Source organism: Thalassophryne amazonica, chromosome 9 (genome assembly GCF_902500255.1).
Source record: "Thalassophryne amazonica chromosome 9, fThaAma1.1, whole genome shotgun sequence".
Taxonomy (NCBI): domain Eukaryota; kingdom Metazoa; phylum Chordata; class Actinopteri; order Batrachoidiformes; family Batrachoididae; genus Thalassophryne; species Thalassophryne amazonica.
In genome coordinates, this window is record NC_047111.1 from 92,269,125 (window position 1) to 92,284,544 (window position 15,420).

At 40.0% G+C, this 15,420-nt stretch overlaps 1 protein-coding gene across 2 annotated transcripts in view; it reads right to left on the bottom strand.

The window, feature by feature from the left end:
* ksr1a (kinase suppressor of ras 1a) overlaps positions 1 to 15,420 on the bottom strand; it is a 115,573-nt gene that overhangs the window by 23,418 nt on the left and 76,735 nt on the right. The window contains exons 6-13 of one of the 2 annotated variants that reach the window (XM_034178767.1): positions 10,969 to 11,038; positions 10,729 to 10,812; positions 10,479 to 10,540; positions 10,282 to 10,391; positions 8,673 to 8,841; positions 8,385 to 8,426; positions 8,078 to 8,123; positions 6,858 to 6,921 (exon numbers count right to left, since the gene is read on the bottom strand). In XM_034178767.1, coding sequence (XP_034034658.1) covers positions 6,858 to 6,921; positions 8,078 to 8,123; positions 8,385 to 8,426; positions 8,673 to 8,841; positions 10,282 to 10,391; positions 10,479 to 10,540; positions 10,729 to 10,812; positions 10,969 to 11,038 — 647 coding nt within the window. The remainder of the gene's footprint in view (positions 1 to 6,857; positions 6,922 to 8,077; positions 8,124 to 8,384; positions 8,427 to 8,672; positions 8,842 to 10,281; positions 10,392 to 10,478; positions 10,541 to 10,728; positions 10,813 to 10,968; positions 11,039 to 15,420) is intronic. The other variant, XM_034178768.1, reaches the window with a different exon arrangement.

The following is a 15,420-nucleotide window of genomic DNA, read 5'->3' on the forward strand; positions in this document are numbered from 1 at the left end:
CCAACATGGAGGTGTTTTTTTTTGTTGCGCGCAATGAGCAGCTCCATGCCGATGCGCGAAATCCTCTGCACGTCTTTCATTACAAAATCTCCTGTAACAGTGGAATGTGCCACAAAAGTGCTATGTCCAGCTCTCTTGCCATTTCTGTGGTACTCACACGATGTCCCGGATCAACACAGCGTTCAGTTTAGAAATGATCTGCTCATTCCAGCCTGTCGATGGCCGCTCGGTGTGCAGCGCGCCCTCCGCCGCTGTGGGCCGTCTTTAAAAGGTTTTAACACTCCTTAATCCGTATGATGCCGACAGAATCTTCACCGAAATCCATCTGAATCTTTCGAATGGTTTCCAACTGGCTGTCTCTAACAGTTTCTGAAAAAAAAATTAATGGAGCAATGCAGCAGTCGCTCTGCCATTTCACTGACAATACAAATCCGACGAGGGGGGTGGACCAGTGCTCACTCAAAGCCTGCCCACAGGCGAATGACGAAACCGACAGGCATGAAAAAACTCACGCATGCGCACGAAGGTTCAAGCTTGTCTGATGCAAGCGCACATGATTCAAATCCATATAGTTTTTGAAAAAATAAAAAGGTTGCATAGTTTTCTCACAGACCTCGTATTGCAAATCTGGATTTGCTGGGCTTAATCAGATCTCTTCACATCTGAATGCTGGGAAGACTGGAATGTTTGGTACTGAACATTTATATGCTCATTTAACATGATCTCTTGGTGACTGTGTAATATGTTAAGTAAAGGGTTAAAAATGTTGGTGTGATCTTAGATCTGATATTGCCTTTTGACTTGTATATTAAGGAGGTGAATAAGACGCCCTCTTTTTCATCTACATAAAATTACAATGATTTGACCAATACTGTGGATGGCTGATTGAGAGTTGTAGCTTCTACAAACAATTCCTGTAATTTTGTGGTTTACCACATAGCAGGATAATACTTCTTCAAATAATCCAAAATATGGCTGGTAGTTTTGACCAGAACTAAGAAATTTGATTATATTACTCTGGTGTAAGATTGTTGCGCAACCCGTTTTATCATATACCTATAAATGATACGCTAATACACTCAACAAAAATATAAACGCAACACTTTTGTTTTTGCTCCCATTTTGTATGAGATGAACTCAAAGATCTAAAACTTTTTCCACATACACAATATCACAATTTCCCTCAAATATTGTTCACAAACCAGTCTAAATCTGTGATAGTGAGCACTTCTCCTTTGCTGAGATAATCCATCCCACCTCACAGGTGTGCCATACCAAGATGCTGATTAGACACCATGATTAGTGCACAGGTGTGCCTTAGACTGCCCACAATAAAAGGCCACTCTGAAAGGTACAGTTTTATCACACAGCACAATGCCACAGATGTCGCAAGATTTGAGGGAGCATGCAATTGGCATGCTGACAGCAGGAATGCCAACCAGAGCTGTTGCTCATGTATTGAATGTTAATTTCTCTACCATAAGCCGTGTTATGTGTCGGACGCAGTCGGAGAACCGACCAGCGTTTGACAGTAGGACCCAGCATAAAGGAAACAGAGCATGGTTCAAAGGATAACAGAATTTAATGACATAACAGTGAGTGCTTAACAAATAAGTGCGCGGTCTGGCGAGGTGGAAAAACGGTGCGCTCCCAGCAGCACAAACGGTCCAGAGCCAGAACAGTTCGGACCCAAGGACCCCGCCGACACCCCCCAGGTGGCCGCGACCAACCGAGTCTGTGAAAGAAGAAACCATCATGTGAGTCCACCACTCCACACACAGAGAGACCACTCAAAGGTGTACATAATCAGCAAACACTTCCTGGCTTAATCACCAATCAGCTTCCCACCCTGCAGGCATGGAACACCCAGTTCAATTCTCCACTGCAGTGGAAGCTGATTAAACGACTAACATAACAGCTCAATATAATAAGTTGTGAGGGACACCATATCTACTGACTGTACTCATGTTAGTCACAAAACCTAAAGTACCTCAGGAAGTGTGCTGACGAGCGTGAGACCTCACCCCCTCCTCTTTCACAGACCATGGCATCAAACCTGGTACGGTCTCTGCGTCCATGATGATGAGATGGTTCTCCGAACGTCGATCTCACCCGTCTGGTCACAAGGTCGAGTCTCTGGCAAATACACACTGTGTACTCCAGACTTAAATGCAACCATGCCCCAATCCATATAGATGCACCACAGCTGTGAGTCCTGACGAGCTGCACATGACCAGCCTCAGGTGATCAGGGTGAGGTCCTAATAACTCAGCCACACAGCCACTCAGTCCTGAACGCATGCCACCTGGAAGGAAAAACAGAAGACAGAAAACAGAAGACAGAAACAAAAGCCAGCCAGGCACCCCAGCCACACAACAAGCCGTCTCCAAAGGTGTTTCAGAGAATTTGGCAGTACATCCAACCAGCCTCACAACTGCAGACCACGTGTAACCACACCAGCCCAGGACCTCCACATCCAGCATGTTCACCTCCAAGATCGTCTGAGACCAGCCACTCGGACAGCTGCTGAAACAATAGGTGTGCATAACCAAAGAATTTCTGCACAAACTGTCAGAAACCGTCTCAGGGAAGCTCATCTGCATGCTCGTCGTCCTCATCAGGGTATCGACCTGACTCCAGTTCGTCGTCGGAATTCGCACAGCCATTGAAGAGGAGTGGACCAACATTCCACAGGCCACAACTGACAACCTGATCAACTCTATGCGAAGGAGATGTGCTGCACTGCATGAGGCAAATGGTGGTCACACCAGATACTGACTGGTATCCCCCCCATTAAAACAAAACTGCACCTTTCAGAGTGGCCTTTTATTGTGGACAGTCTAAGGCACACCTGTGCACTAATCATGGTGTCTAATCAGCATCTTGATATGGCACACCTGTGAGGTGGGATGGATTATCTCAGCAAAGGAGAATTGCTCACTATCACAGATTTAGACTGGTTTGTGAACAATATTTGAGGGAAATGGTGATATTGTGTATGTGGAAAAAGTTTTAGATCTTTGAGTTCATCTCATACAAAATGGGAGCAAAACCAAAAGTGTTGCGTTTATATTTTTGTTGAGTATATGATTGGAAAACACTAAAGAATAAACAGCAATGCACCCTTTTCACGGACAGGTAATATTTTTCATACCACCCAAGTAATCGGCCAATCTGGACAGCGGAGCGGCGCCACGACAAAGAGGCGCGGTCAGAGGAACTGTGAAATACTGGTGAGTCACTATTAATAATTTCTTACGTGTCCAACCTCGTAGGTTGATTGTTAAAATTAAATTTGTTAGTTCTAAAAGCCATCATAATTATTTATAGGAAAACGTTCTATTTTTTTTCTACTAAGATTTGAACTTCGAGAGTTTACACAGGAGAGAAAAGTGAGAAAATGTTAATGCCTGTTTGAGAAAAGTGTATAAAGTGTGTAGTGAGGGGTTTTACAGCCTTAAAACATCTATAATAATTGTAAAAAATAACGCTGACTACTTCACGGATTTCGCCTATCGCGGGTTATTTTTAGAATGTAACTGCCTTTCGCGGCCTTGCAGTTTCGCTGATTTTTTTAGTGCAATTTTGCATGCTTTTTTTTTTTTAACAGCGCATTCTGCGTCCTTATCAGGCGGGCAATTGCTCTCACTGCCTCCAATTCGCTTACTGAGTCTGCGGGCTCGGTAAGTGCCGCAGTGGGCCACTCACACCGCCCCCCTGTCTGCTGTGCCGAGCTGCATGCAGCACCAGGTCCAGAGACTACGCTCGCTGTTTTGATGCGCAGCGCCCGCTGCATGGTCTCGGTAACTGCAGCCTCAGAGCTCTGTGGCCATGACTTGGATTCTTTGCGGGTCCCGCATCCGTACCCCTGGAGGCAGTGAGCAAAGGGAGAGCACGTGCATTGTGCTGATAATACTGATAATATTATGGAAACTGACAGACAGACAGACAAGATAAGATTTCTGCAGGAAAAGCTCATTTCAATTTCTGATTTTCATTATCCTACAGGGTTCCTATAGGACTTTTTGAGTAAGGTAATCCAGGATTAAGAGATTAACATATTCTGACAGCATCTATTTTGACTGTAGCTAATTTAGACCACAGGCCTTGTAATCAGTATCCCTTTGGATTCTGAGACCATGACCTATGTCTGGGGTGGGTGCGAAATGTTGGCAAATGAAAGCCTGTGGTACCCCAAACAACATACTTTTTTCACAAAGGTGAATTTTGAGCATTAGTGAGAACAATTGGCCCAAAATGTCAACATGCCATGAGGTATATGTTATTTTCAAAAAAGAAATCAATATAACACAGAAAACATACAACTAACTATTAAAAAATACTTTCAGCAGTATTGATGGATTTTATTATTAAATAAGACCCCAAAAAAGTGATCAGTTACTCCAATTCACCATTGCTGCCATCCTCATCAGAATTTTCTTCACTGTCATCATTATCTAAAGTATTGCATCCAGTGATGTAATGACAGTCATGTCTGGCACATCTGTGCATGGAACATTTTTTACAGAGATGTACAAATGTATGCATCTCTGCATTTAGTTGTTTTTTTTTTTAAACAATTACCAGTGCAGTACACAAGTTTCATTACACTCGCTCAGTCATCTTCAACCGCTTACTCCAATTAAGGGTCATGGGGGCTGGAGTCTATCCCAGCAGTCATAGGGCGTGAGGCGGGTTACACCCTGGACAGAATGCTGGTCTGTCGCAGGGCCACATATAGACAAACAAACGCATTTATACTTGCACACACACCTACGGACAATTTAAAGTTTCCAATCCAACTAACTTGCATGTCTCTGGATGTGGGAGAAAGCCGGAGCATCCAGAGAGAACCCACACAAACACAGACAACATGCAAACTCCACATAGAAAAGCCACAGGTGGGAATTGATCACATGACCTTCTTGCTTTGATGCCCTACACAATCATGCAACTGCATAAAATCACAATTACCATACAAATCAATCAGCCATGAGATATGGTATTCCAATTATGCAATTGCTGAGCAATAAAACAAAATAAAACAAAATTTGGGCAGATGTTCCCAGTGCAGCAAATCATCTGTTACCACGAATTCAAATGTCCATGAGATATGATATTCCAATCACGTAATTGCTGGAGAATAAGTACATATAAATAACAAAACAAATGAATGAATGAATGAATGAATGAATAAATAAATAAAGGCAGGAGGTTCTCCTTCATGTATAGCAATAAAACATAAAAAAAATTACAATAGTATTACTATGGATTAGAATAGTCAGATCATTAGAAATGACAAGCCTGTATGTGATTGTGAGCATGATATGCTATTACCATTGTTATTACTATTATTATTGTTAAAATCTGCCTACATGGCTTGGTGTTGAGCAATGTAACTCCTTGCAATTTCTGCTTGTGCACCTTCCAAAGTCTTCGATTTTGGAATGTACAGTAGTGTTCAGAATAATAGTGTTATGTGGCTAAAAAGATTAATCCAGGTTTTGAGTATATTTCTTATTGTTACATGGGAAACAAGGTACCAGTAGATTCAGTAGATTCTCACAAATCCAACAAGACCAAGCATTCATGATATGCACACTCTTAAGGCTATGAAATTGGGCTATTAGTAAAAAAAGTAGAAAAGGGGGTGTTCACAATAATAGTAACATCTGCTGTTGACACTACAAACTCAGAACTATTATGTTCAAACTGCTTTTTTAGCAATCCTGTGAATCACTAAACTAGTATTTAGTTGTATAACCACACTGACTGAATGCCACACTACTATTATTGTGAACACCCCCTTTTCTACTTTTTTTTTTGTTTTTTTACTAATAGCCCAATTTCATAGCCTTAAGAGTGTGCATATCATGAATGCTTGGTCTTGTTGGATTTGTGAGGATCTACTGAATCTACTGGTACCTTGTTTCCCATGTAACAAAAAGAAATATACTCAAAACCTGGATTAATCTTTTTAGTCACATAGTACTACTATTATTCTGAACACTACTGTATTCTAAGAAACATGTACGTGTTCTCTGAAATGGTACTACTTTGCAGTTTTGGATGGGAAGATACACATAAAATGCACTTTTTCTTCATCCAAAGAGGGTGCATCATGTTCACTGTAGGCAGCCACATGTCACCGACTCGCTATGTTACGGCAATTATCACTGGCCAGTTGTTTGTAATCAATGGAACGAATGGATAGCGCCATTCGAGGCTTAGCAAGTATTTTTAACACGTAAACAATGAAGTAAAATTTGAAATTACTCAATAATGTACCCAGATATTGCATGTGAAAAGTAACTGAACATTTCCTGTAAAATTTATTCTCCACCAAATATCCAAAAATCATGCCCACCCTTTTTATAGGAAATGACCTATAATTATGAATTGTTGTCCTTAAATATTGCTAATCTGTGGCTCTTCTTGCTTGAAGTCTGAATCCTACAGTCTCACAGTAAAGGATCTGTCTGATATCACTGCTTTAACAGTTGCCAAAACTCATCTTAACGTCCATTCACATTTTCTAACTATGATTTGACTCACCAGATCCATCTTTGTTGTGCTAACTGACCATGTTGTGGCCTCAGCTTGGTGCTTCATAAGGATGTGTAAATTTGTTTTTACTTCGTACACATTATGATGGCATCTGTCATTACTTCACACCAACTAGTCAAAATTCATCTGACATCTCTGGACTCCATTGATGAATCACGATGCCAGGCTCCAATTAATATTGTGTTGGCAGATAATTGTGGTACTCACCATATGTACTGCAAAAAAACTTTAAACTAAACTAAGAAGATTAAATTCCAGAGATTTGCATACACATCATTGTGTAATCTCACCTCTTCATCTTCATCCTCAACCAAATCAGCGTGTATGTCATCACTCGAGTGTTCGATCTCATTGCTGGGACACAGAGGAGGAAAATCAAAGAAATTTAAAAGATTCTAACCTCTACTCAATCTCTGCAATGGAATTATTGACAAGGCCTATTAGAAAAGAAATGTCTTGTTTCCGGTAACCCCATTTACCATGCCCGACTCTTGCTATTTTGCCACCTACAATGCTACAATGCCTACAAGGTGATGTGCATGATTTTCTCAGAGAGCGGCAGCAGGTTTGTTGCTGTACTGCACCTGAAGTAGGGCTGCCAAGGGCTGCCAAGTGCCCCCCCCCCCCCCCCCCTTGCAGGCCACATTAAGCCCAACTTCCTTTTGTGTGGACATGCTTTAGCAAGGTGTCTGGAGTTAAACTTTGAAGAAAAAGGTCAGTGCATATGCACGCTGAGTAACTCCAAGAGAGTACAAAAAGTAACTGGAATTTGATGTCAAGTTTCTTTTCCAGTTGGATACAAATTTCATACAAATTTTTCCAGCCTCCATGTGAAAGTGACTTTAAAGGCCATTAAGAACAAATAAAATGCGCTCTGTGCTCAGTACAAGATACATCTTTGCCAAAAAATACAAATTAAATAAATAAAAGAACTGAAATAACCTTTACCTTTTCTTTTTGCGCACCCCCCCCACCACCACCACCAAAAAATAAATAAACAAATAAATAAAATTGTGATTTCAATCCAGGGAGAATGCTGAAAACACAGGACTAATGGCTCTTCAAGTTAGGAGCCAGCTGGCCCCTTGCTTAAAATTTATAAATCAAGGCCTGTTATTTATTATTTATCAATTAAATTTTCTATCCAAGAGATAAAATTAGAGGTTGGTTTGTCTGGAAAATTTCTTTGAGATGCAGGTGAGCCAAAGATCTGGAATGACCACAAGTGATGCAAGTAGGACTAGTTGAAAGCTGGAAAGCCAACTGAATCTGAATTAATTCTAAGATTAAGTTAATTAAGTTAATAGAAATTATATTAATACACATTGGCTGTATCCCAAAATATTTAAACAGAAATAAAACAAAATAAATTCCTAGATTTGTTATGCACCAACACACCAGTCAACAAACAAACATACCTACCTACATACCTATCCTAGCTTTATTTTTTATGTTACCATAAACAAACACTTTTTTCGATTAGGCCCAATATGAATGACAAATGTCTTACACAGTGTCTTGGAGGACATCAGAATGAAAAGCGGGACTGGCGATATCTGTAAAGAAAAAATAGGTTTACCTGACAATTTTTTCCCACCCAAAATTCTAAAAACAGGACAGTACATGCAAGCCTCACTATCACCAGCAGATGGCGCCACAGTACCTCTCAGAAAACATGCACCCAGTGACAGCTAAAGTGCTACAAGCTTGGAACATTGCACGTACAGAGAGAGCCGCTGCGATATCTACAGTTTGGAGCGTGGGATGATGGGATCAGTAAGAATGTGGCGTGACACTTTTCAGAACAGTCAACTCACCAGGGAAGATAAACTGCTGTCTATGCTGAAAGTAACAGGCAGCTTAGGCAGAAAGAGGGGAAAAGCCGGCAAGCGTGGCAGAGAGAGACCTTTGGTTAGAGAAGCCTGAAATTCACTTTTTGCTCAACACAAGCACATTTGTTTCTCAGTTTTGACACCACAAGGTGAGTGAAGGGAGAGAAGGATGTTGGCAGCTCCTCCCACCACAGAGTTCTTTACATACAATAATTTTGAAGGTTTTGTTTGGGCGTTTTATTCATAGCCGGTCCAGAATTCTGTTAGACTTACCTGGGAAGTTGAAGCGGTTGTCCCGATGGCCTTTGGGTGAAGGGTTGGGCGGTGGAGTGGCGCTGGGGGGGTTGCTCTGCTGGAAGGGCGCGGGAGAAGAAGGCGTGGATGAGGTGGTGGAGGATGGGTTACTGCTGGAGTCCAGCTGGTTCAGAACTGGAGGATAATCCTGGAAGGAATGATCACAGTGACGAGCTCATGGCCACACTGAAGGAGCACTGTAAATATTCCTACACTCATTTTTTATGAAATCAGCCATGACTGAATTAAGCAGACTAAGTTTCTGAAGAATTTTATATTAAATTTCTGAGACTCATTTGTAGCAAAAGAAAACAGGATTAGATGGTATAAAACAGTAAATCTAATCTAATTACATTTTTTTCTGCGGATCTGATTGGTTAAATGTGTGAGATTTCAGACCATATAATATCAGCGTTAATGGTGGCAAAATATTGAACCGTTTCACATTTGGATGTATTACTCCGCGCTCTGACCTGCCTCATGGTAAGCTTTGCCGACTGAATTACCTACAGAAAAATAAACCATGCAAATGATTGAACTGGATTAGAATGGGAATTAACCCCCTTGTGTCTGATGATTTGCGGGTGTTCACGCTCTTATATGGTCGCAAATATCTGTTTTACCGGCGACGCGTTAGCCGGTAGAACTCCTTTTAAGTGTCACTGATCATTAAAGCAGGAGTGTGTACAATTTAGTGTCATCTACTGGTGAGGTTGCAAATTGCATTATGCTGTTGCTGCCACAGTTGTGTTGCCCTTCATGTTTTCATTTCATTTTCGATGGGGATGCATGCTCCTTTGCCTTTCTCTTGCGATAAGCAATATGTACAATCCTCCTTTTCACAAAAAATTAGCGTTCTCAAATTTGTTAATCTGCACTAGAAACCAGTTGACTGTGCACAGGGGAGTAAACACTGACTCCATTGACTGTGCGTGTAGAAATTCTCCTGCTGTAACTGCTATTTAAGCCTGAAATGGCTCGTTTTAGACGTAACGGAAGACCGTATCTGGACTCTGGCTCACTCTGTGACACACCCAGACTGTCTGCTCTCTCTGCGTCTTAATTTGAGAACAGTTCTGGAACTTCTCAAACTTGTTACGGGGTGAAAACACAATGCCCTCAGCTTTGTTGAATGGGAAGAAAAACTAAACAGGGCTGCAAATAATGATTATTTTCATTATCAATTAATCTGCCATCAGAGAAGGGTAAATAAACGAGTGAAGGAACCAGAAAATATTCACACTTAAGAAGCTGAAATCAGAAAATTTGGACAATGAAAAAAAATTCTTCAAAATTATTCATCAGTTATTGAAATAGGTGGCAAATAATTTTAATACTGTTGTCAATTATTCATTGCAGCTGTAAAACTGACCCAAATGCTAACTGCGATAAGGCTGACTACATAACCGTAGTTTGTGTTAAAAACAAACAAACAAAGATGGATCATTGGTCACAACATGCACTCTCTAGAATATAACAATATTCAGCATAAATAGTAAGTAGTTTGCCTCAAACTCAGGTAATATCCAGAAAACCTTCATCATTGTTCTATAAAGTGATAATGTACAGAGTAACTCTTAGTTTTTACCTTTTTGGTGAGGGCTTTTGGTAATGTGCCAAACTGCGGTGCCTCTGGTGGCCGATCCACAGGGTTATTTATATCAGATGGAACAGACTCTGTCCGCCGGATTTTGGCAACTACGACAGAAATCAATACTGTCACCATGCAAGTGTATATAAGAAACATTTTCAGTGACCCCAGACAAAAATGACAAAAAATCTTACTTGGCAAAAATGAAATTCTGCAGGATGGAGCTTCCTTTGTGCATTTGTTGTGACACTTTAACCTGAACACAAGAAGACAATGCTGTCGATATCCAATAGAGAAGGTCACATCGCAGCTAGAAGGATTTAAGACAGATTTTCCACATTTCATTTTGCACGTGCCTCCACAGCCAAAGTTACATCTTCCATCAGGTATAAACATTCTTCACACTGAGCAAAGCGCGCATTACAAAGTGGGAGCTCCACTCACCGACAGTGTTTGCACTTCACCCCAAACATCATGTTCTTCTGGCACACCTGACACGTCTGCGACAGCCAGGATTTAGTAGAAAATCTGCACCAACACAAGAAATGCTGTCAAATTAACATCACTTTGTTCAACACATATTCGCTTGAAAATAAAGATTAGTGAACGGTTACTGCTACAGACAATTCTGACCGATTTCATGAATAAGCACATGATAAAACTACGCATACAGGAGAGCTGTACCTGTGTGTGACTGCTAGGCCAATGTCCCTCCTCACTGCTTGTGGGGAGCTGCGATGAACTGCTACATTATCTGGACCAAAGATATAGTTAGAATAAGCCATTAGAAAAGAAACCGACCAGCTGATCCACACGGAAAGAACAATGGAGATGTTACAAACTCAAGAGTGTTCATCAAAATAAAAAAGAAAGACAAACACAGACATTCAGTTTGATTTTATGCAAGTACGTAATATTAAAATTTGAGTGGAAATTTGCGCCCTTTTTGTTTCTCCATGGTCACTTTGGTTCCAAGGAGTAACCTGAAAACCAGACAAATCAGAGGTCATACTTCATTAGCTCTGGCACATCTGTCTGGCTCCCCTACCTCTGACACAGTTTTCCAAATGGCCAGTTGCAACAGTTTATCTGATAAAGCAGACGTAATACGATGACCAACATGTTTCCATAAGTGAGTATTTGCGCTTTTGTTACCCAAGAAAAGAACGACAAGCTGCAACAGCATGACCAGAAGCACCGCAGCTCATGATGACGCCATACGGTTTGTAATGCATGAATGTAACCCCCACAAAACTACCAAAATAATCAGTTTTTATTGTTTAGAATCTTTTACATTTTGCCAGGATACTCAATATTCACCTCTTTATTCATTTTTAAAACTGACGTATGCAAGACTGATAGGTGGATTTACAAAGTTTTGCATGCAGACTGACTTTTAAACATTACACTGTTATAACTCATCGAATGCTGGTAAGATTATACTCCACCCGTTACTGACTCCAGCTCAAAAATGTCCAAGGACATTATGTCACCAAAAAGTTCAAAGTAAAAATATACTTTTTTAGCAAATGGATTTGTAGTAAGTACAATTTATTTATATTCATTATTTCAGTGATAAATGTATGTACCCGTTGTTGTCGAGTGACTACTTTCCATTAGTTTACATTGTTCAGGAGCACTTCCAGACCCATTCAGTGATGGGATGGCTCATCATGGTAGCATACTTGTGATACATACATGGTATAGGAGTTCCTCCATCTACGTCTAGTTTTCTCTATTGGGAAAAAAAACACCTTTTGAATCTGCCATCACATGTATTCAGCAACCTGGGCAGTATATTTGTTCCACAACTGGAATGAGATCAGGGAAGTAACCAAACACAGAGTCAGAAATCCATAGCAGATGTCTCCAGTTTTTATTTGGTAGCCCAAAGTCCTGGCTGCAAGTGGTGAGACATGCAGGCCTCCAAAATTTACCAATTAAACTTTACGGAATTGTATTGGATTAAATTTACCTCATGTACCGTGTAGATAGTAAGAGGTAGCTACTAAATGACACAACAAATGTTTATGTATTATGAACTACAAGCTGTACGGGCAGTGGTGGGCACAGATAACCAAAAAATTAACTTCAATAACAGATAATCAGATAACTGAAAAGTTATCTTTGATAAAGTTAAAACGATAAACCAGCCAAAAATGTATCGGAAGTTACAGATAACTGATAAATTCCAGTATTGTCTCCGGTACACTTGCAACTACTGACAAGCTGATTTTGAGGTTAACACCACGATTGCTTCTGAAAGAATCAAAGGCGACAACAGACCCAAACAATGAGTCAGCACTTCTGTCTTTGAGCGTCCTGCCCCCTGCTGGAAGCTCCAGTTTACTACATGGCTTCCAGCACAAACGCAGCTGAGAGGAGCCACAAAGCTCAACTCTCTACTCAATCACAATGCTACCATCAGGCAGAGGTCTTGGAAAATAAAGCAGTGCTGACTCATGGTTTGGTGTAAATAAAGTGAATACTGATAGAATAACTCCATTAATGTCAATTCTGTCATTTGTGCAAAGTTAAGATGTAACATATATCTTTTAATGTTGAATAATGCACTAATTCTGAAGTTTTGTAACAAAAAGACAGATGGCATTCTAGGTAAAATGTGCCTCCGGGGTGAATACTGCCATGAACACTACTGGCCAGTAGATGGCAGTAGAGACCTTGAAAACTTGCCAAAACAAAATTCCAGATAATCTGTGTCTGTTACTCTGCTATGTTCAAGACGCGTGGAATTTAATAAATGCAAACACAATAACAAAGTCTATAAACCCAGAGAAGATATTCACAAGAGTTTTAGGCACTAGAGTTTAATGCTGTTGTCCGTGGAGCCTGATCAGAGTGTCTCAAATGCATTTCTCATGTCGTGAATGTACTGAGATTACCCTATACCCATAATGCACCTGGACACAGCATGTCCACACTAAAACCTTAAAAATTAGTACATTACTTTAAAACTAAAACATATATCTGATATTTTTACTTTATAAAACTTTAGATGTGACGTTAATTTAAATAGCTTGTCTGAAATTAGTTTGGTTAAAATTTGAACCATAAGTTAAAAATGTATGCCTCTGGATGACTTGGGTGATATTGCCCGCGTATCAGTATGGGGTTAAAAGAAATGATTTTTTTTTTGGTGTGTGTGTGATGCCTGCAGAGAATAGAGCGGTTTCTTCTACAACCCCTGGCAAAAATTATGGAATCACCGGCCTCGGAGGATGTTCATTCAGTTGTTTAATTTTGTAGAAAAAAAGCAGATCACAGACATGACATAAAACTAAAGTCATTTCAAATGGCAACTTTCTGGCTTTAAGAAACACTATAAGAAATCACGAAAAAAAGATTGTGGCAGTCAGTAACAGTTACTTTTTTAGACCAAGCAGAGGAAAAAAATATGGAATCACTCAATTCTGAGGAAAAAATTATGGAATCACCCTGTAAATTTTCATCCCCAAAACTAACACCTGCATCATATCAGATCTGCTCATTAGTCTGCATCTAAAAAGGAGTGAACACACCTTGGAGAGCTGTTGCACCAAGTGGACTGACATGAATCATGGCTCCAACACGAGAGATGTCAATTGAAACAAAGGAGAGGATTATCAAACTCTTAAAAGAGAGTAAATCATCACGCAGTGTTGCAAAAGATGTTGGTTGTTCACAGTCAGCTGTGTCTAAACTCTGGACCAAATACAAACAACATGGGAAGGTTGTTAAAGGCAAACATACTGGTAGACCAAGGAAGACATCATAGCGTCAAGACAGAAAACTTAAAGCAATATGTCTCAAAAATCGAAAAATGTACAACAAAACAAATGAGGAACGAATGGGAGGAAACTGGAGTCAACGTCTGTGACCGAACTGTAAGAAACCGCCTAAAGGAAATGGGATTTACATACAGAAAAGCTAAACGAAAGGCATCATTAACACCTAAACAGAAAAAAACAAGGTTACAACGGGCTAAGGAAAAGCAATTGTGGACTGTGGATGACTGGATGAAAGTCATATTCAGTGATGAATCTCGAATCTGCATTGGGCAAGGTGATGATGCTGGAACTTTTGTTTGATGCCTTTCCAATGAGATTTATAAAGATGACTGCCTGAAGAGAACATGTAAATTTCCACAGTCATTGATGATATGGGGCTGCATGTCAGGTAAAGGCACTGGGGAGATGGCTGTCATTACATCATCAATAAATGCACAAGTTTATGTTGATATTTTGGACAATTGAAAGGATGTTTGGGGATGATGAAATCATTTTTCAAGATGATAATGCATCTTGCCATAGAGCAAAAACTGCAAAAACATTCCTTGCAAAAAGACACATAGGGTCAATGTCATGGCATAGGGTCAATGTCAATGAGCAGATCTGATTTGATGCAGGTGTTAATTTGGGGGATGAAAATTTACAGGGTGATTCCATAATTTTTTCCTCAGAATTGAGTGATTCCATATTTTTTTCCTCTGCTTGGTCTAAAAAAGTAACCGTTACTGACTGCCACAATCTTTTTTTCTTGATTTCTTATAGTGTTTCTTAAAGCCAGAAAGTTGCCATTTGAAATGACTTTAGTTTTGTGTCATGTCTGTGATCTGCTTTTTTTCTACAAAATTAAACAACTGAATGAACATCCTCTGAGGCTGGTGATTCCAGGGGGTTGTAGAATCACCTCTCCTCTGTTTGCAGAGGGTAGAACTACACATCTGCTATAAAACATTTAACATGTAGGTGCTCAACTAATTTTAAATTTTATAAGAGTTTGTAGCTGTTCAGCTTTGTTTACCACGTTAACGGTATAATTAAAAACGGTATAATTAACGGAATAATTAAAAATTATCGGACAAAAATTTATCGGAAGATAATTAGTCTGATAATGGTTTTCAAAGTGATCAGAAAAGATAATCCGATAATGAAAACATTATCTTCAATAATTATCAGTTATCGGAACTGTGCCCACCACTGCGTACGGGTGTTGCAACTATTTATGTAGCCTAATCTAGCAGTAGTTAAGGAAGCGAAGCTCAGAGTAGTTGCAGTGTTGAGTTCACAATGTGATATCAACGCCAGTAAAAAACAAAGCAGCGAGCTGTGACTCACACTGCTCTTTTAAGGTTAG